This window comes from Alexandromys fortis, unplaced genomic scaffold, assembly GCF_014885135.2.
Source record: "Alexandromys fortis isolate MF-2015 unplaced genomic scaffold, M_Fortis_MF-2015_v1.1 scaffold_0, whole genome shotgun sequence".
NCBI classification, from domain to species: Eukaryota; Metazoa; Chordata; class Mammalia; order Rodentia; family Cricetidae; genus Alexandromys; species Alexandromys fortis.
In genome coordinates this window covers 13,339,027-13,361,734 of record NW_026067949.1, presented here as the reverse complement: position 1 = coordinate 13,361,734, position 22,708 = coordinate 13,339,027, and the positions used below count along the sequence as shown (strand labels likewise).

The 22,708-nt window shown below is 43.1% G+C and overlaps 1 protein-coding gene across 4 annotated transcripts in view; it reads right to left on the bottom strand.

The window, feature by feature from the left end:
- Positions 1–22,708, bottom strand: part of Rbpj (recombination signal binding protein for immunoglobulin kappa J region) — a 189,127-nt gene that overhangs the window by 51,458 nt on the left and 114,961 nt on the right. For 2 of the 4 annotated variants that reach the window (XM_050150224.1, XM_050150225.1), the window contains exon 1: positions 16,781–17,537. The exons of 1 other annotated variant lie outside the window; for it this stretch is intronic. In XM_050150224.1, the coding sequence (XP_050006181.1) occupies positions 16,781–16,878 (98 nt within the window). In that variant the 5' untranslated portion in view covers positions 16,879–17,537. Of the gene's footprint in view, positions 1–16,548; positions 16,749–16,780; positions 17,538–22,708 lie in introns of those variants that run through there. One more of the 4 variants, XM_050150227.1, reaches the window with a different exon arrangement.

Below are 22,708 nucleotides of genomic sequence, written 5' to 3'. Positions count from 1 at the left end.
TAAAAATCAGAATTTTTCATTTTATATATTAGAAATTATATTATAGAATTTAGCGAGTCAAAAAAAAAAAAGAATTTAGTGAGTCACCAGGTGATGGTGGTTGCGGTGATGCACGCCTTTTAATTCCAGCACTCTGGATGCAGAGGCAGGTAGATCTCTCTGTGACTTCAAGGCCAGCCTGACCTACAGAGCAAGTTCCAGCATAGGCTCCAAAGCTACACAGAGAAACCTCGTCTTGGAAAACAAAAAACAACAACAACAAAAAATTTTGGCAGGTCAGACTAAGAATGGAGTCCTAATTTCTAAATAAAACAATAAGAATGGGGGCTGGAGAGATGGCTCAGTGGTTAAGAGCATTGCCTGTTCTTTCCAAGGTCCTGAATTCAATTCCCAGCAACCACATGGTGGCTCACAACCATCTGTAATGGGATCTGATGCCCTCTTCTGGCCTGCAGACATACACACAGACAGGATATTGTATACATAATAAATAAATAAATATTTAAAAAAATAAGAATGTGTTAAATGTACAAGACACAAAAATTTTTTAAATCTTTTAAAAAAGAAATGAAAAATAAGTAACTAAACCCCACAAGGTACAGGCAAGATAGCTCAGTGGGCGAGGGCACTTGCTACCAAACCTGAGTTCAAGCCCCAGAACCCATATGGAAGAAGGAATCTCAATTTCTCAAAAATCAATCTCTCAATATCCCTGCCCCCCAACTGACCCAAGACTCCAAGTACAAGAAATAAGTTAAACCAGATCGGAGAGCGCGACTGCTACTGAAGTCCCACCACGTCAAGAGAATTGGTGAACTGGTGATTTCTGGAGGAGTGGTGGGAACCAGGGAGAGGGTGGGGTGCAAAGAACAGCAGCATAAGTAGACACAGTAAAGACTATTTCAGCAAAAAGGTAAAAACTGGGATGGAGAAAGCAGGAAGGAGCTGCTGAGACCAATGTCTTAGCCTAGACAAGGTGGACAAGGCTTCTAGGGCACAAAATCAACTTATCCTTGGAGCCCTCCAAGAGTCTGCAAACTGCAGCATGTATCGCCTCTTCTTGAGGATCTGCTGAAGCAGGCAGTAGACCCTCAAGTTTCTGGTACAAGAAGTATAGGGTAAAATTCAAAGTTTGCATTTCTGTCAGGTTTCTAAATGACTCTGACCTAGAAATGCTGTATACCTGATTATCCTCTTAAAAAGATCCTGGGATGCAGAGATGGCCTAGTGGCTCAGAGCAGTTTTGCTCTTCCAGAGGACCCAGGTTCAATTCCCAGCACCCACATGGCAGCTCCAATTCCAGGGAATCCAATACCCTCACACAGACATACATTTGGGCAAACCATCAATGCATATAAAATAAAAAAGAAGTTAGCTCCTACACCCTATAATACCTATCTAAATAAACCAAACAATCAATCAATAAATGTCTCCTCAAACAGTTTAAAGGGATAGATTTCTTTTAATTGTGAAAAGGCATGGGGGCGGTGAGTAAAGAATGCTTTCATAATCCTAGGATAAAGGAGATAAAACACAAAACTGACTACATAAAAAAAATCTTACAAAAATAAGATCAATTAAGTAAAAAGCTAAAAGAACGCAGCCAGGTAAAGGTACACACCTTTAATCAGGAGGCAGAGGGAGGATGATCTGAGTTCAAGGCCATCCTGGTCTAAAGTTCAAGGCCAGCCAAGGCAATACAGAAAAACTTTCTAGAAAAACAGTTACACTTGGAAAAAGAAAAGTTCTCAAACAAATTGATTAAAAAAAAAGACTTCAAAAGAAAAATACATTTATAAATGCAATTCATAAATAAAATGTAAATGGACATTAAATCCCTTAAAAAATATCTATGCGGGGGCTGGAGAGATGGCTCAGTGGTTAAGAGCACCTTCTGCTCTTCCAAAGGTCCTGAGTTCAATTCCCAGCAACCACGTGGTGGCTCCAAACCATCTATAATAAGATCTGGCGCCCTCCTCTGGCGTTTGGGTATACATGGAGGCAGAAAGTTGTATATATAATAAATAAATATATCTAAAAAAAAATCCATGCTTTTCATTTCCATGCATGCACAGATGTATCAGTGAAAAGAAATAAAATAGCTAGAAAGTAACTCCAAGCAGCCATTAAGAATGATGGGAAACCACACCTCCCAGACAGCCAACAGCAACACAGAATACTGCTTAATGACCCAAGTGAAAGAACAATGTGCTGCCTAATTAATACTCTCGAATTGAAGAAACAGAAGCAAGGACCAACAGAACACACAATTTGAGAAGATAACCTATGCAAGTCAATACATGCCACAGACATCTAGAAAACTACTTCAAACTGTAAACAAGGGCCATCTACAGGGCAGAGACAAGGGAAACCTTCCTTGGCTCTACAATTGCCATTCATTTTTTACATATTACTTGGGGTGGGGAGAGACTTAAATTTATTTTAAATCTGAAAGGATATATAATATATATACATTAAAATGTTACTTGTGTTTAACTTAAGATTATGAATTTTTCTTTTTATATTTTATTAGTTTTGCAGTATTATAAATACCAGATGTGTCGAATTTATTCAACACATACAAGTTTACTCAAACCTCCAAGTCAAAAAACACTCAGACACACATTGTAACCACAGCAATGCGGAAAAATGCCAGTTCGAAACCACCCCTAGGGCAACCCATTAGCTTCAGGTCAGCCTGAGCTAAAGGATCCTGTCTCGAAATAATAATAAAAAAGTAAGAATAATTATAAAACCTATAACTTGACACTAGACATGTCAAGAAAACAATTTCTAAGTTGGAAAGAAAGTTATCCCACCTACATTTAGCATACCGTCTCTGAGGGTTGGGACTTAACACTGTGTAGAGAAACAACTTTATATATTTCACGACTTGGTTTGTAGTTAATACACAGATCTGATACCTTTTTATTTTTTAAAAGATTAGTTTGTTTGTTATATGTGCAGTGTTCTACTTGCACACCAGAAGAGGGCACCAGATCTCACTATAGATGGTTGTGAGCTACCATGTGGTTGCTGGGAATTGAACTCAGGACCTCTGGAAGAGCAGTCAGTGCTCTTAACCTTTGAGCCATCTCTCTAGCCGCTCCCCCCCCCATACCTTTTTAAACACTCAAAACAAAACTTCAGAATGAAAACAGCAGTCACATAATTTTGCCATCTCTCACCATACAAGGCAACAACTAGATGGCCAAGCCAAAATTCATGGACACAGTCTACAACAAAACTAGGTTAAAAAGTATAACCCCCAAAATGCTAAATGAGGAAAAGCTGTCCATAGCCAGACTTGAAATAACTTGGGGTGACAGCAGGGATGGCGGAGGTAGTTAAGAAAGTGACAGTTAACTAACTGCAGGACGAGGCAAACCTCATTATAAGGCAGCTGCAGTAGCGAGGAAAAAAATATTCTTCACCATCCTGAGTGAGGTAAGCCAGACCCAAAAAGAGGAACATGGGATGTACTCACTCATATTTGGTTTCTAGCCATAAATAAAGGACATTGAGCCTATAATTCGGGTTCTTAGAGAAGCTAAATAAGAAGGAGAACCCAAAGAAAATCATATAGGCTTCCTCCTGAATATTAACCTTCATCAGGCGATGAAAGGAGACAGAGACAGAGACCCACAATGGAGCACCGGACTGAAATCTCAAGGTCCAAATCAGAAGCAGAAGGAGAGAGAGCACAAGCAAGGAACTCAGGACCGCGAGGGGTGCACCCTCACACTGAGACAATGGGGATGTTCTATTGGGAACTCACCAAGGCCAGCTGGCCTGGGTCTGAAAAAGCCCGGGTTAAAACCGGTCTCGCTGAACATAGTGGACAATGAGGACTACTGAGACCTCAAGAACAATGGCAATGGGTTTTTGATCCTACTGTACCTATTGGTTTCGTGAGAGCCTAGGCAGTTTCGTGGATGCTCACCTTACTAGACCTGGATGGAGGTGGGTGGTCCTTGGACTTCCCACAGGGCAGGGAACCCTGATTGCCCTTTGGGCTGACTAGGGAGGGGGACTTGATTGGGGGAGGGGGAGGGAAAGGGGAGGCAGCGGTGGGGAAGAGACAGAAATCTTAAAGAAAGAAAGAAAGAAAGAAAGAAAGAAAGAAAGAAAGAAAGAAAGAAAGAAAGAAAGAAAGAAAGAAGGAAGGAAAAATAGGGAATAAAAAAGACATTAAAAAATATTCTTATTCTTACAAAAGTAAGAGACACCTGAAGACTACAACAAGATTTGGTCATCAACAAAAAAAGGAAAAATGAGAATAGAAGGAAGTTACACATAGAGACAGCAGATAATGCTTCCCAGGGAGCAGTCCCATCAGGGAACAGTCAGGACAACAGTACTATTATGAGGTATGCAGCTTACTAGATGGTAGACATGGATGCGTAAAGTGTATACAAGAAACTTGTTTTGCAGAGCAAACGACAGGAGTTTTAGAAATACAGATCTAACATCAAAAGCAGTAAGACACAAAGTAACAAAGCAAAGAGGGAACAAGGAAAATTAATAATATTTTTGAAAATAGAGGGGTACCAAAGGAAAGATTATATACAAATGGTAGAGTTTTCTGCAGTCAGTCAAGGATATAAAAGCTAACCAACACTCCCCCCACCCCAGAACCGCTGACACCTATACACACACACAACACACAAAATAAAAACTGGATTTTAACACTTATCAAGTAAGGGGTATAAAGAGGAGACCATGATGTCACAAGGTACCATAAAGAGGAGGCAGCAGCTGCTTCCTCTCAGATAAGGGGATGAAAAGACGAACATAGGCAGTTCCACAGGACCAGCCTCTTGCTGCAGGCCCTTCATAGTGTGTTCGGTCCTTGCAAGAACTGTGTTTTTACTCCATTTCTCAAGTGTAGAAATTTTAGTCACAAAGCAAGTCAGTCATTCTTATCCAAGACCACCCTCTATCTATACACAATAGTTACAAGTCCAGAAACTGATCTATCTGCAGAAAATGAGTTATTTGGGAATTTGGGAGGAGGGGTGGATCTGAAAACAAAATAGGAGAGCATTAGCTAATATAACAGGATGTCAAGAATGCTTAACACTTATCTTAAATTTTTTAATAGAAAATTTAAAGATCAACTCTGTTACTTCAGAACTTTTTTAGTATAAACACTAATATAAACTTTAAATGCATTTCTAGAAAGGTTAATTTTATAGCAATCTAATAGAAAATACTATCGCCCTTCCTTAAAGTTTTCTACCACATTTACTTAAACCCGGAACTGCCTTGTCCCTCATAGCAGCATGAAAACATTCAAGTGGAAAAGTAAATACAAAGCCAGTCAGTACAGGGTGGGGAAGTGCAACCCAAATGTAGAAGCAAAGCAGAGGGTGAAGTTAAACAAGTCTGACCTTAAACTTCCATGAGACAGAGATACAACCTGTACTTAAAGACTGACTTTATTTGAGGACTCTTCAACAAGTCCCTGATCCTTTTATTATTATTACTGTATTGCATTGTATGGGTGTGTTGCCAGTAGGTACATCTGTACATCACTTGTTCCTGCTGCAAATGAAGGTCAGAAGAGGGCAAACATCCCTGGAACTGGATTTAAAGATGTTTGTGAGCCACCTGTAGATGCTGGAAATCAAACCCCGGTCCAAAGCAGTAACAAGTGCTCTTAATAACTGAGCCATCTCTCCAGTCCCCCAACCCCATCTTTTTTAATATTGCTGGCTATCTTTTTGATGTGAGATTCCCCTCTATATGCTGTGAATATCACTGATTAATAAAAGAACTGCCTTGGCCTGTTGATAGGGCAGAACTTAGGTAGGCGGGGGAGGGAGGGGACATGACACACGACATGGACTAACTGAATGCTGGGAGAAGGAAAAGGAAAAAGCCATGGAGCTGCTACCACAGACAGATATGCTGAAACTTTGCTGGTAGGCCACGATCTCATGGTGACACACAGATTAATGGAGATGAGCAAAATAAAGATATAAGTTAGCCAATAAGAAGTTAGAGCTAATGGGTCAAGCAGTGGTTTAAATAATATAGTTTCTGTGTGATTATTTCGGGGCTCAACGGTCAGGAACTAACGGCCTCCTCCAACATCTGTTGACATAATGTTAGCATTTGCATTTATAAAAAAATTAAGAATACTCACAAATATTAGCAATAGTTATTTCTTGCTATAAAACTGTAATGGCTCTCTTTATAAGATACATTTATATATTTTTTTTAAATTTTTGTAATGTTTTTGCAATCAGAAAATGAATCAAGTACATACTGATGTGACATTAATCCTTAAGAAAAACATCCATGGCTAGGAATGTAGCCTGTAGAATGCTTGCCTCAGAGGCACAAGGCCAGGCGTTTGAAAGGAAGGAAAAGGTTCTGCAACACAAAGTAACTATGGAAAAAGCCAAGGCACAACTATCAAATAAATCTAGGTTTAAAAATCAGCCAGGTGGTGGTGGGCAGTGGTGGTGCACGCCTTTAATCAGAGGCAGGAGGATCTGAGTTCCAGGCCAGTCTGGTCTACAGTGAGTTCTTATAGACTTTAACAAGTACCTAATTTACCAACTGACAATTTCCAGGAGATAAGATTGAGAAACTTTAGGTATAAAATTGAAAAACCATATATTTAAATAAATGACATGCCACTAAACTCTGTGTGCAAAATGTACAATGAATATAACAGATAAGGCTAGGGTAGAATGAATTGCCAATATTCATGAAATAAATAACCCCTGAAAGTTTGATGGTTTAAAAAAATTACACCAGTGAAATAGCAATCTATTTAATCAAATAAAGGCATTCATTATTAAGCTGTAAGTGAATAAGAAAATCTTATCACCACTCTTTGAAAGTCAAAATGAATTTATTTCACTTCCTTGACATCTGCATAAACAGAAATGACAGACACAAAAGATTTAATAACTCCGTAATTAAGAGTATTGCTTATAGACTTGATGATGAGTATGTAGTCGTTAAATGGTAGCGAAGAGGGGAGTGAGGCAGGGGTAACTGTCCTCAGTGGGTAAGAAGGTATGCAGTAAGGAGACAATGCCCCTCCTAGGAGGCTGCCTATTCAGTAAGAAATAGACAATGCATTGTAAGTAGTATCAAGAATAAAACATCTCTTGGATATGGTGATTAGTGCCTGTAAACTGATACTGGGCAAACTAAGTAAGGCAGGAGGAAAAGCAAAAGACCAGACTACACTACAGTTGCAACTCAAAGCCAGCCAAAGCTACATAGTAAATTCTGTCTCAATACAAACAGAAGGTATAGAGGTAAAGGACTGTAACCCCAGTAAGTGGGAGGCTGAGGAAGGACTGCAGTGAATTTGAGGCAGCCTGGGCTAAAAATCAATTCAAGGCCAACTTGGACTACACATTGAGACCCTGTTTCAAAAAGAAAACATGAAATAGGATGGCAGCAAAGGAGAAAGACCTGACAGCTGGCAGTGGCACTCCACTGGGCCTGGGGGGCTAGAGACCTTGCTTGCATTCTTGGTCTACACAAAGAAAGAGCTGGAGACAGTAACAGATGGCCCAGTGGCATAAATAACTAGAAAAGAGTGAAAGCAACACAAGCATATGCCCCCCCCCAAAAAAAACACCAAACAAGAAAGATCTCAGTCACTGAACCTCTGTCTAACCACCTGCGAATTATCTGTCTATGACTATTAAAAGGAGTGAGGATTTTAGAACCTGAAATTAGTAAGGTCTTCAGCAGCTCTTAAGCTCCCTGAATCTAAAGGATTCAATATACAATGTATACTGCCCAGGACACACAGCTACCATCAAATGGCATATTGCTGAGCAACACAGAGACTACTAGAACAGTAATGAGAATTCAGAACTGGTGAGTCAAAAAAAAAAAAAAAAAAAAAAAAGACTACACTTCACCATCTGTCAAAAAATCCTCTAAGAAACACACTGCCACACTCTCCTCTAAAGAAATCCTAATGTTGTTTTACCAACAAAAAATTCTCCTACAATATATCTACGGGATATAGTCTAACACTGTTTAGTTTTCTAATTTTTAACACTCTGGATTTTCTATGTGATATTTTCATAGTCTTCAAAAATAGAGTACAGAAATGCAGAATGGTGAAACTAATCTAAGAGTCAATTTCTAGATAAATCATATTAGTAGATAATCCACTCTATGAAGAATGCCCGATTTATCACTTAAAACAAACTCCACCTAGTGGCAAGCGCTACATATTATTAAATCCTTTTCAGGCACAGTCACTCATCCAGCAAGTAGTAATCTGGGAGATGGTCTATGTAATTATTACAAATAAAATGGCTTTAAGAGTTCACAGAAAGAGTAGACAGATGTAACTCAGACAAATCAACATCTTTAGAGCAGGGTTAACTGTCACAGCAAAAATATGCATAAGTATTCTAATATCAATTAAATAACACTTTTATATATAGGTTCTCTTAAATTTATTCACTTCATTCACTCTTCCATTATGTCAACAAATATGTCTTAATCATGTAGATTTTTTTCCTCCCTTCTTTTTCATATCCCCTTCTCATTACCTGAAAATTCCACAGTACAAAGGCGGGGGATAGTGAACCATTTCTTTCCACCACCCCCTAAAGGATACTTCATCGTTTATTATAAAGCAAAATCCGTGCACAGATATCACAAGAAAAGCATGGGGAATCTGAAATGGGTCACCAGCTGCTGCATCCACTGCTCATTCCTAGTCTTGATAGGGACTTATTTCTTAAACGTCTACTACTTCCAAAACTGAGAAAGGTTATTTTATATCCCTTACTGTATTCAATCCTCCAATCAACACCATGAGAACTGAAATTAACTAACATGCTCACTACCAAAGATCTACTTTAGTAACAGACAGCACACTGACTCCACAGTTCCCAATACTATACTCGCTCACAAAAAGCTGTTTTGACTTTCCATTCCTAGGCCTATCCCCAAAATGGACCTCTATTATGTTTCTCTTATGATTACCACCAATTTCAATCTATTTTACAACAAACCCTGGATCAACTAAAACCTGCTGGTATTCTATGCATCCCTGACTCAGTTTGATTAAGTTTCTCCAGAGAGTCCTAAACCACATTTCTGGCTTAACTAAAACTTCCCTTTACCACCCTTCTTTATATAAACATTCCTTCAATTGAACATAATCAAGGATACCAGTGTGCCTACCAACACTATACATGTGTCTCGGCACTCACCACAATTTCTCTTTAACTTTAGTTATCTGAACACTTTCCACTAAATCATGTCCAACACAGCACACTGGATACTTTTAAGAGACTGTCACAGTGGAGTTCTTTACCAAGGAGTGCTCAACAACTGTCTCTTTACTACATGTTGTTAATGAAATATTCTAAGGGAGAACAACCTCATTTCCCCGAAGTTACCCTTCATGTCTTGGGACCTCTGCGTTTCTGCTTACTCCAATTGGTGGAAGGGTTAGGAAGAGAATTAACTGGTTTGGGGCATGGGAACTATTCTCACATTAGAACCAAAAGTATGATTTGAACAAGTACAACTGCAGATGAACTTTTACAGAAAAGGGGGAAATACTTTGTTCCAATGCAAACCAGTCTAATATTAGTATGTCCTAGAATCCTGAATAAATTAAGGTGTGTCCAAAGCAAAGCTGTTTATAATTTACAAACCCCTGCAACACTGGTTCTATACTTCATAATGCAGCCTATTCTATTACGTTCTCTAACACAAAGTAACACTTTGACAGGACATTTTTATGAGAAACTATTCTAACAATTCAAAGTATCATCAAACTAAGAGTGCAAATTAGCTCTAGTGTCAACTAAACATACTAAAGGAAATAGGAATCATGGCAGAGGGATTTTCTAGTGTAGGCAGCACGTTCAGTTCAAGTCTTTGTAACTTATGATGCCTAAAAAATGGTTTCTGTCTTTTCGTATATAAGCCTAAAACAGTTTAACTGTCCCCAATAATGCCAGAGACCTCATCAATCTGACTCAACAGATGTTGTGTATACCTCTGTGCATTTTCTCAACCCAACAAATACGCAAATATTTATACAGGTGAGGCAGTGGTGGCATACGCCTTTAATTGAAGCACTCGGGAAGAAGACGCAGGGGGTCCTCTGTGAGTTCGAGGGCAGCCTGGTCTACACACTTGAGTTCCAGGGCAGTCAGAGTTATTACATGGAGAAACCCTGTCTCAAAAAAACAAAACAAACAAGCAAAAAATATTTATACAGATAGACAATTACCATCACTTATACTTCCTCCACCCCCATAAATCTGTTGTGTATGTTTGAAAAACACATTAAGACTATCATTTCATTCACTAAAGCAGCAGCAGGCCTAATGAGGCATAAGCAACATGATGTAATGTCAGATTGTAAGAGGCATCCAAAATGCCAACAGTGTCTGAAAGATTGCAACAGCTGGGCAGTCAACATTCCTTTATTATTGTGGTTGTCCAAGCAGATCCATGAGCAGCAAGAAGTAAACCCCAAAGTTGGGAATGACTCAATGACAACATCCCTGGTGAATCAGTAATTTACCAAATGTGCCTGCTCAAAATGTCAAAGCCCGTATCTCAAGGGCTGCGGTCCTATGTACTAAACACACTGTTGCCTTCCTAAAACATGACCCACAAACCACAGGATGCAATAGAAAAGTGTATCTTGAGCCTTGTCCATGAGAGGTTACCAAGGGAACTGACAGTAAAATAGCTCCATATTTTACTATTTACAAATCACTCACACCTTGTTTTATTGGACCTCTATAATTTCACATGTAACATCATCACAATGTGCCTAGCAGATACATACAATGAAAGCATTACTCCCTACTTTATAAAGACAGAATCTGATGAAGAAACTATAAGTAACCAGTAAATAATCCTTCCTAAAAATGGGTTTTCCTGTAAATCATTAATTTGATTCCTTGCATGGATCAAAAACAAAGCAGTATACAATCCCCTAAGCTTTCGTAAACATTTTTATGCATCTGAGAAGTAATTGAAACACTAAAAAATAATGAAACCAGCTAGACAGGGTGGCCACATATACATAATCCCATGGATTATCATGGTTTTTGTTTGTTTTCAAGTCAGGGCTTCTCTGTTACAGTCCTGGGTATAAACCAGGCTGGCCTCAAACTCACAGAGATCGAATATTGCGACTGTGTGTGTTCTATGTGGATACATGTATGGAGGCCTGAGGACATCTGGTGTCATTCTTCAGTCACTGACCATTTTCTTTTTCTTTCTTTTTTGGAGACAATGTCTCTCTCTGGGGCCTGGAACCTCACCAAGGAGGTTAGGATGACCTAGTGGGGAGCCCTACTGTGGGCTCCAAAGATCCACTGTCTCAACCTCCTCAGACTTGGGATGCCAGCATTTGGGACTCAAATTCACACCCTAAGCACTAAAACCTAAGCTATCTCTCCCAGCCAAAAATCTTGTCTTTAAATAAATAAATAACCTAAATAACCTATTGAGAGATCTACTTGATAACCAACCATCTAAAAACACAATGTAAAATTTATATTTGTTATTCTTGGACAATTTACAGCAGTGTACAATGTCCCAATGTCCTTCCATAAACCTCACTATATTTTCTGGATTTTGTTTTGTTTTGTTTTTTCGAGACAGGGTTTCTCTGTAGCTTTGGGGCCTATCCTGAAACTAGCTCTTCTAGACCAGGCTGACCTCAAACTCACAGAGATCCACCTGCCTCTGCCTCCCCAGTGCTGATTAAAGGCCTGCGCCACCACTGCCCAGTTCCTCGCTATGTTTTCTAATACTATGTGACAGCCCGAGGCTAAAAATTCCTTTAGGTTCATCAGCAACAGTTTCTTAACAGAATTATAAATGAGAGATACGTAAGTATCTTTATTACATGAGAAATTTATATATACTAACTTTAGATTATATAGTCACAGTATATTCATGTTTCAAAATAATGTAAGTCTTCTGTTTGAAATTTTTTTCAGCTACTCCCTATCAAGTCCTGAGATATATAAATGATTAAGAAAAAATGGTATCTGTCACCAAGTAACTAACAGTATTTGAATATAATTACATTACAATTTAGTAACATACTTCCAAATGAATTACATCCATCTTTTAATAACACAGCAGGGGCATGGAACTTAGCCCAATATCTTCATTAGACTAGTCTCTTGACCTCAGTCTCAAAGAATAACCTATTTTTCAAGTTTAGGGAGGCATTAAACTGTTGAGCCTATGCAGAAACACTCCAAGTTCTTAAATATGAGCACTGAAGGTGAAAAAGGCATCTATGAAATAAATGGCTATGGAGAACCTGCTATGAAACACTAGCAAAGATTTAAGTATATACCTTGAATTCTATAAATGCTTTCAACTACTATCTCACTTAACTTTCACAACCCTCTGAATTAGGAATAATTACCTTGCAACTGATGGACGAGGAAAGAATAGGCCAGATTCTATTACAGAGATTTAAGGGAAAGAAAAACAGAACTGGAACCCAACACAGACAGAGAGAGCAAAGCTTAAAAGTGACCTCAAAGTCTGCTGCTTCTCCTAGTGAAGGCTGTAGGGGGAGCTATTGAAAGCTTTTTAAACTAGAGTGATTGATTTACTGTTCAGAAACACTGCTCTGGCCATGGGGAAGCTAGAGAATCTAGAGGTAAATCTAGAAGGGAAGGAGGCCTGTGGTAAAAATAGGTGAAGTGATGTCAGCATGCATTGTGGCATTAAGGACAAGACAGAGTAAAGGGGTTGTTTAGGCTGTAAAACTATCAGTTCTTAGTAATTAGAAAGAAGGAATGTGCACAAATGCAATCCCAGCGCTGGGGAGGTTTAGGCAGGAGTATCTTAACCACCAGGCCAGCCTGGGCTGAATGGTGCAACCTTCTCTCACTGGTTCAGAAGTAAAGGACGGCTTACTAAAAACCGTCCACTCTTAAGTGGAAGCCTAACTTTGCTAGGGGGACCAGATGACACCTGACTGACAAAAGGAGCTGTCAAAAGGAGCAATGGGTTTCATCAGTAGGTAGCAAGTGCAAAAAAAGAAACAAACCTTCCCTAAAACCAAGAGTCAAGTATAAACTTACGTCCTAGTGGTCAGAAAATATTTTTGAAAGCATATGACAAAGCATCAAAAAAATGTAGGCCAAATATAAAAGTTGTCATTACTATTAACAGACCTGGCTAAGAGTACAGGGAAAACATTCTTTACTATCTTTTAAAAAGTGTTACTACATGCAGAAATCAAAAAAGGCATCCCATGATTTTACAATGTGCCATTACACTTTGGTTTAATAGAGCTTCAATCTCTTACACAAGCTTATTTTGCTTGACCCTCTCCCTCTAAATTTATAAGAAAGATCTATCTTTTCTACAAACTATAATACATGGTTGGGTTTTCTTGTCATTCTACTGTCACTCCTATATCCTATAACTTGCCAAGAACTTAGTCCATAACCTCCTACTTGACTTCCTATAAAATATGACCTACTTCACATCAGCTCATTTCAATAACAGTTCCTAGATCTTAAGCACACTGTTCATCCAAGGGGGTTCTGAAAACCCCAGGGTGCATCTCTGCAGATGTGGCAAGTTATTCCATTCCCATTCTACGGAGTTAGGAAACTGGCAGAGGAAATAGAATAACTTGGAATTAATCACAAAGCCAGATGCCAAAAATAACAACTTTTAGTCAATCCATGAGAAAATACTGCCCCTAGCTGAAATAACATGAATGTAGTATTGGGAGGAAGCAAAATGCAAAATAATGCTTTCAAGCCAAGTCTTATTTCTAAAAATGAAGTGAACCTCAGAATTAAAACATATAAGAACTTTAAAACATAATCATTTTCTTCTAATGCCTTACCCATCCATGATACCAAAAGTTATCTAATGAATTACATCTGGCAATAGCAGTATACCCTTTGTTTTTCATCTTATCCATTTAAGAAATAGGAGAAATCTGTGAGTATATGACAAGAAGTGATTTTTACATAAATTTAACTGTGACTGCTCTAGAAGTGTGCAATCAATCTAAAATACTACAAACCAGTCTCAGTTTCCCTACAAACATTGGGGATAATAAATCTAAAGCTAAAATTGTCAATTCTCAGAAAGTTTTCCAGCTACAGTCCATCCCATATATGTCTAAATATACTGCTGTCTAATTAAGGTGCTGTTTTTTATTTCATTAAAATTCTTAAATGATCACTTCTCTCAGCCTTTTGACTAAGATAAAGTTTCCCATGTTTAGAAACAACACAACTCAATTGTAAAACTCACTTTATGGTGTCTTTATGTGATCATTTTTTTTCCGAGACAGGGTTTCTCTGGAGCCTGGAGTCTGTCATGAAACTAGCTCTTGTAGACCAGGCTGTATGTGATCATTCTTAAATGCACAAATCAGAGCAAACTACATTCCATTATTACACACTATTTACACTGTGCTTTAGGTCAGAACCAGTGTGTGCCTGATTTTAACCTCCAGAGTTATGCACTAAATAGGAGACAAATGAAAATTCTCACAAGAAAACTTCATGTATCACTCATAAAAAAAAATGATTTCCCCTGAAAAAAGAAATCAGCCTACTAATTCTAATCACCACGTTTTTAAAAAGTGCCAACATTTCCCAAAGTGCCACCATTCCTTAGACCTCATCTTCTACAAACTCATCAACAGCCCTTTGTGTACATTAAAGAGATGAAGCTTCCAATGACTCTATCTATGGGCAATGTATCTTCTAAAAGTAGTGATCCAACTAGCAGAAAAAAAATCCTGAACAATACATTCAGTATTAACAACCCTGTTACATTAATCTTAGCACAATAATTCAGGCCATTAGTATACAATAACCTACACCACACCCCCTAGTCATCACCCCAAGCTTTTAACATCACCATAACAACAGAGCTGAAAACAACTTAAAGCTCCTGCAACAGAAGGAAGTACCTTTAAGATAACCAAACTAAAAGCTATCACTGTCTTTTGACTGCCAGTAATTAATGTATTCCACAAAGATCCTAAAAGCAGTCAGTATTCATCAAACCAAAACTGCCCTCTGCTCTCCCGCACCTGATCCCAAGGTACCACACATTCAGAAGTAAAAAAATCACGAACTGCAAATTCAAACAATCATAAATGGTAAACTCTAACTTAAATTAAGAAGCAAACCATTTACCAAAAGCGAGATGTCTCTTCCTTAGAAAACAATTAAACTGTAGATCCAGATTCCGGGGGTGGTGGGTGGGATACAATTCTCCACCCCAACATTCACAAGTTTTCAAATCAAAATTCACTCACCTCCTACTCACACCAAATGAATATCCATTGTGAATATTTGAACTATTCTCGAACACCAACAGGAGAAGAAGAAAAAAAGGAATACCTTTGCGCCTACTTCTAACAGTCTTACAATATACCTTTCATCAATCCTCGGATAACTCAAGTGCAACGCTACTACGGATGCCCTTGGCCTGAGCCAGCAGAAGCAATAATGAAAGGCAATAACCATCAAGAATCTAGCTCTTTTTCCAGCACTACTGCTACCAAGCAAAACAATCACGAGTCTAGAAAGATGGCAAAGAAAATCTGAGTCGTTTAAATCCCAGGAGAACGGCGCACGGGGGAGAGGAGGAGGGAGCGTGGGGGTGGTGTTGGGGTGATCCCGAAAGAAAGGGGTGCGAAGCAAAGGAGGGGCGCGGAGGAGCAAACTTAAGTTATTCCCCAAGCATCTACCAGACTCCAACAACAAAAGCAAACCGTAGAGTCTGTGCGCACTTCGAAGCACCAGATGGAGTCCCCGGGGCTGAGACAGTTCAACAGACACAGAGGGCAGTGGATAAATCAAGCAAGCAGTGATGCGAGAGGAAGGGGATGCTAGGCGAATGAGCCACTAGATAGGGGAGACAAAGCCTCTGGGGGTGACTAAGGACCAAACAGAAAAAGGTGAGAAGGGATACAGGAGAAAGACAATGGAAGAAAGAGGGGCAGGAATCTGGTGCCTGGGCTGTGGCAGGTCACCCGGCTACGGAGGAGAAGGAGACAACAAAGGGGCACGGGAGGAAGGACAGTGAAGTGGAGGTGCAGACGGGATGCGGGGCGCGCAGCGGCTCCCACCGAGCGCCTAAGGCGGCGGAACAAAGGGCCGGGGGCAGAGTCGCGGGGGGCAGTGCGCGGAGACAAAGCGCCCGGGCTCCGGGGACAGCGGCGGAGCGGACAGGCGACGCGGGCCGCCGGGAACAAAGCTGCGCTGGCTCCCCGGCCAGGCCCGCCGAGGGGGCGCGCGGCGGGCACGGCGCCCACGGCCCCGCGCGCCGACCGCACTCCGCCCGCAGCCGCCGGCCTCGTCACCGCCCGCCCTCACGCGCCGGAGCCCGCTCCACCGCGGCGCACGGCGAGTCCCGCACCGGCCCGCGACACCGCGTCGCCGCCCGCGCCCCCCTCCCGAGCCGGGGCGCGCCGCGCAGCCCGGGCCCGCCGCCTGCCGCGGGCGGTCAGACGCCCGCAACTTTCCCGGTTCCCAGCACTCGCTGCCCCCTCAGACTTACCCTGTCACAACAGGCGCCATCTTCCACAAACTCTCGCCAAAACTCCAACCCTCGCGAGATTCCCCCCGCCGCCTTTCCCTGCTCCTCTCCCCCGCCCCTTCCCTCGGCCTCGCTGAGCGCTGCCACCCGGCCCCCGCGCCGCCTTTCCCCGCTCCGCCGCCGCCGGGAGCCTGCCACCTCGCGCCGCCCGCGGACTAGGGGATCCTGTACGCTGCCTTCCCTGGAAACCTACCCCGGCGATGGAGCATGCGCAGGCCGCTCCTCCGCGGGCGAGCCCTCCGTGTAGTCCATGGGGAGCGCTCCGGTTATCCGGGTTTTGAGACGCGCCATCGGGGGCCGTACGTGGAGACTGAGGAAAACCGGAGGGGATTACTACGGGGACAAGGACTGGAGGGGTCAGGAGGCGGGGCCCCGGGGCCGGGAGGAGGGGTCCTGGGAAAATGTGAGCGTTTCACAGGCCTAGACGAGACGCCTCCTCAAGTGGGTGTTTTCCAAGTGGCTTCCCGCTCGCGGCGGGTTCCCAGCCCTATTCATTCATTCAGCCGTTCATTGGACACCTCCTTTATGCTAATGTCGGGATCAGGTGCCCGAGCGGCGGAGACCGGACAGAGATCCGGACCCAGTGACCTGCCTGTAGCTGTCTCCATTCATTTGTGGGGACACGGGCATGGTTACAGCGTGGCCCGACCCTTGCCCGTGCTCTGCAGACGGAAAGCTTCGGGGAGTCAGCTCTGTGGTCTTTGCCGCTTCTCCCCGGTGCAATAGGAGGTCAGCCTCGGGCAAAGGCGCCACCAGACGTCCACCGCGCAGCCACACATCAGAGTCCCCGAATGGTTCTCCCCCAGAGCCACCGCTCCGAGCCACACTTCAAGCCCCCCACTCGGGAGCGAGCTTCCCGTCGAGCTCAGGCTGCCTAGGCATTCAGGGCGGCCTGGCCAGCTCGCGGGAGCTGCGGCGCGTAGGGGACTGCGGGGCAGCCTCCCCGCCGGTGGCCTGGCACTGTGTCCCCCCCCCCCCCCCCCCCCCCCCCCCCCCCCCNCCTCCCCCCCCCCCCCCCCCCCCCCCCCCCCCCCCACCCCACCCCCCACCCCCCCCCCCCCCCCCCCCCCCCCCCCCCCCCCCCCCCCCCCCCCCCCCCCCCCCCCACTGCCCTTCCCTTTCCTAGAGATTCCCAGCTCCAGGGCTGCCTCCCGCAGGGAGCCGCAAAACCCGGACAACTGGACTCCGCTGCCCGAAACCCGCTCCGAGGCGCCGCAGGATTGGCGCGGCGCGCGCCTGAGCCACTGCGCATGTGCGCAATGCGGGCAGCCGAGTCTCACGCTACACCTCCTTCCGACCGCCTTCCAGCGCTCGGCTCAGACACAACACTGGCCGTGGGAAATTTCCCAAACCTCGCGAGAACGGGCTCCCCCCCCACACACACACACCCCTCCCCATCCTCGGGCGGCTCGGGGTGCGCCCTAAATCTCGCCGAGCTGGGGCCCGACAGGTGTCCGTCTCGTGCGGCTCCGGCGCGCGTGCCCGGGCGTGGAAGGCAGGGTCGGGCTGGCCCGTAAGGCGGGGCGGTGGGCGCGTGGCGGGGGAGAGGCGGGCGGAGGCCGCCCTGGCACACTCACGCACGCGCCGGGCAAGCTTCCTGTCGCCCTCCCGAGCCTGGTACTTTCCTGAAATGTGCCAGACGCAGTGCCCCCCGCCTCTGGAAGCTGACAGACAGCCCCCGTGTCGGCTTTGAGTCATGCATCTGAGTCACCTAGTCTGGCCTCCACTCCACTTGCTTTACAACAACTTTAGATTCCCTTAACTACCAATGGGTGGTTTTTCTGTACAGTTGTCTTACTGGCTTTGTGAGGCGGGCAAGGCTCCGGGAAAACTGAACTTGGCTATGTTGTGTTTGCATTGTCTTACAAGGACACGATCTTAAGTATCTTTCCTTTAGTCTGTTCCTAACCCTTTAAAGGAATCCCTACAAGCCAGTTTCTACCGCCCCTCTCCTCTCCTCCATATGACTTAAGATGCCGGCTTTGTTTCCTTCCACTATCCTATGCATTTGTAGTAAGCATCCCATTTTAGGTACTGTTTCACCAGTTACGTTAGTGGCTGCTGTTTTCCATGCATCCTTTCTTTCAAGATTATTTGCCCAAGAGGTGTCAGAATATTCTTCAGTTAGGCACTTTTCAAATTGGCACTGTGTAGGACTGGTGTCTTGCTGGCATCATAGACTCACGAATACGGACTTGAACTGCGTTTTGACATTTAAAGGACAGCGAGCCCCCAATAACTAATGTCTTCTGGTTATACTATGGATGGAAAACCAAGCTTTTGCGTTTTGACGGTTTGTAGGGGTGTGCGGTGTGGGTTTGCCTATTTCTTTGCTTATTCGCGTAAAAAGGAATGTATAGCCCTTTAATATGCTGTGTCAGAGCAAGCCTCATCGAGAGCAGAAGGAAAGCCTATAAACATGTCCTCTGAGACATCTTCCCAAGGATGTGCAGACATAGTGAGGTCTGTGACACTAATGCCGGACCTGTGGCCATAGGAGACGCTGGAAAACCCTGTTAGTCATAAACCTAATCTCAACCCATCAGCTCCACCTACAGTGTTTTCCTTTCTCAATAAAGGCAACTCCTTCGCTCACACTTAAGGGGAGGACCTTGAAATTACTTTTACCTTTTATCGCTCACCCAGAATTGAGTCAGCAAGAAAAATCATGCTAGTTATATCTATTAGTCTATTTTCAAATCGGCAATATGTAAGGAAAGGAAGGTAATATTGCTCCAGCTTTGGAAGGTGCAGGAGCGTGACGCTAACATCTGCTCGGCTATGAACAGTCCTCCTTAGCAGATGGTGTCACAACAGCAGAAGTACGTGCCTACAGAAGAGGTCACATCAACTGGGAGACTGGAAACCAAAGACAGAAGGACCCACGCTTGTCTCTAGAGTGACTTTTTTTTTTTTTTAGTAAGGTAACCTTTTTATGTGTGTGGGTGTGCACAAGCCACACATGTGGAGGTCAGAGGACAACTTGCTGAACCCATTCTCTCCTAGTATGTAGGTTCCTGGGATCATTCTTTGGTTGCCAGACTCGATGCCCTAATAACCCAACCTCATAAAAGTTCAAATTACTCAAATTACTACTGGAGACCAAGACTACAAATGAACTTGGGATCACAGGTGAGCTAAGTTGAAAGCACAGTGCTTTATCTTCAAAACGGAGCTAGATCCGAACCTTCTCTACCCCCTTAGCTCCTTAGCTAGTGCCTTGCCTCACTCGTGTTTCACACCTGGTTGACAGGCTGTCTCCTAAGTGATCCTCCTTTCTTCCACGCCTGCTTCCCTCTGACTCTTCTCAGTGGGTCAATCTTCATCATCCTCTAAGAACTCCAGTGGTTTTCCCATTTGACTGTGAGAATTTAGCATTTGGCTCACTGCCAAATTCTTTGACCTCCTTGATTCCAGCGTGTACTCTCTTCCTTCAGTGGAAGCCCTAGCCTGCTGTCCTCCTTGAAACTTCCGGGGCACATTAAACACCCTCAGCTCCAGTCCTGTGCCCTCTCCATGACCTGCAATGCTCTCCCCTTACTCACACAGGAGGAAGAAAGAGTCCTTTGTAGTCTTTAGGTAAATGTCGTACCCTGGCCTCTTTTGGCCACCCTTCACTAGAGTGACTGCCCTGGTCCTTGCTTCTCACATCCTTTGTTTTTCTCAAGGCATCACTGTCTAAAGCAGCACCGATGACACTTGTGTGTTGTTTATGGTCCGACTCTCCTCATGATAACGACTGTTGTAAATGAGGACTTTGGTCACTTCTAGTCATTCTTCAAGCCTCAGCTCCTGGAACTTTGCCTGATACTCAGTATTTGCAGGGGGATGGAGGAGAGATAATGCGTCTCTCACAGGGAAGAGCAGAGATGATTTTAAGTGATGGAAAGAAGGTGCTTTGAAAGGGGGAGGAAAGAAAACCATTTTGAGGTAGACCAGTAAATGAAACGATACGTAAGAGTTTCCTGCTCTTCATATGAGCCCCTCAGGAAAGGAAAATGCTGTAAATGGACAATAAAGAAATAGATGTTTTCATGGGTGGCTTGTGGGATTAAAAATACAGTCTCTGTGGAAACTGTTTGGGTATATTTGTCCCTATGTGTTAATCATACAACTCTGTGTTGTTTATGCTACAAGTATACTAACCCATTTGTTTGTTAGGCTACCTATATGTTACAACACTTCTGATAATAAATGCTGGGAACCTCTTCCTGGGTCTAGAAAATAGATTAAGCGAAGCAACCCAAACTCAGAAAGACAAATTTTCATATGTGGCTCCTAGCTTATACAGATGCATTTCACTGGGTATAAGTGTGGGCACACAATATGAAATTAGAAAGGAGACCAGGTGATGAGAAAAGGGGAAGTTGAAGAGGCAGGAGGGGCAGGCAGTAAGATACCCGTGACATCAAAGTGAGAAGGTGGCTGAGAAGCACAAGGTCATGGGGACTGGGAGGCCAGAGGAGGGGGGAGAAGAGTTAGCAAAAATAAACTGTATTTGAAATCACCATAATGAAATCCAATATTATCTATCCTAATGTTAAAAGGTTTTAATCGTAAAGGGGTGGAAAGGGGTCTGGAGAGATGTCTCAGGGCTTAAGAGCACTGGGTATTCTTCCAGAGGCCCTGGGTTCAATTCCCAATGCTCTCTCTGTAATTCGATGTCTAGAAGATAATACTCTCTTCTAGCCTCCTCAGGCACAAAGCTCACAGATGGTGCACATACATACATACATACATGTAGGCAAACTACCTACACACCTTAAAAAATGTTTAGTGTGCATTGCTGAAACTCTAAATGTGAGTTACTTAGTAGCCTGTGTCATGGAGCAGGTGTGTATAACAAACTGAACAGACTGTACCAGAGATGCCAGGCATGTTGACGCAGTGGCTGACTCTGGCTTGAAAGTAATTCTAGCTGGGCGGTGGCAGCGCATGCCTTTAATCCCAGCACTCAGGAGGCAGAGGCAGGCAAATCTCTGAGTTAGAGGCCAGCCTGGTCTATAGAGTGATTTCCATGACAGCCAAGGCTACACTGAGAAACCCTGCCTCAAAAAAAAAGGAAAAAGTATTTCTTCTTTCTTTTTTTCTTCCTTCCTTCATTTATTTTTTGAGGCAGGGCTTCTCTGAAGCTTTGGAGCCTGTCCTGGAACTAGCTCTTGTAGACCAGATGGGCCTCGAACTCACAGAGATCCGCCTGCCTCTGCCTCCCTAGTGCGGGGATTAAAGGCATGTGCCACCCACCTGGCCTTTTTGTTTTGTTTTGTTTGGGGGAGGGTTGTTTGTTTTGTTTTTGTTTTTTGAGGCAAGGTTTCTCTACCTTGTCCTGGAACTTGCTTAGTAGACCAGGCTGGCCTTGAATTCACAGAGGTCTGTCAGCCTCTGCCTCCCAAATGCTGGGATTAGATACCTGAAAAAGGTATTTCTAACAAAGCGTGCGGACCACCTTTCCCCACAGAGGTTTTCATTCCAGGAGTGATTGCATATCATTTCTTTTTTTAAACCAATAAATGAAACATTTAAATAAGGAAGGAATGAGTTTGGAAGAGCACACGTCCAGTGGGCAGTTGAAGCAGGTGTAGCTCACTAACACAGTCACCTACAGTACTGCTTTTTTTATTCCTTCTCTGTCTCAGTAGGGTGTCACTATGGAGTCCTGACTGGCTGGAGCTCACTGTGTGAACCAAGCCTCCTCTGAACTTCCAACAAGCCTCCTTTTGCCTCCCAACAAGGCTGATGGTGCTTTTAACCTAAAATCAAGTCGAATTAAGATTCCCACATTAGGAAGAGACAGAAATCTTAAATAAATAAAAATAAATAATTACAGTTAAAATAAATAAATAAATAATAAATAAATAAATAGGCAGTGGGTTGTACTAAACCATGTGTTGTAGTTTGCCAACTGCTGGTTTAAAGTAGATGTCAATGTATGAATATTCTTGAAATCATATTCTATAATCTGAATATTTCCTTGTGTTTATATTTTACATTTTTAATTGTAGACTTCCCATAATGTTAAGGACTTTGCAAACTGTAGCTATTAAGTTACCCACAGGTCTTCTGGCCTATATTAAAGCACGCTCTTTTATTAAAAAAAAAAAAAAAAAAAAAAAAAAAAAAA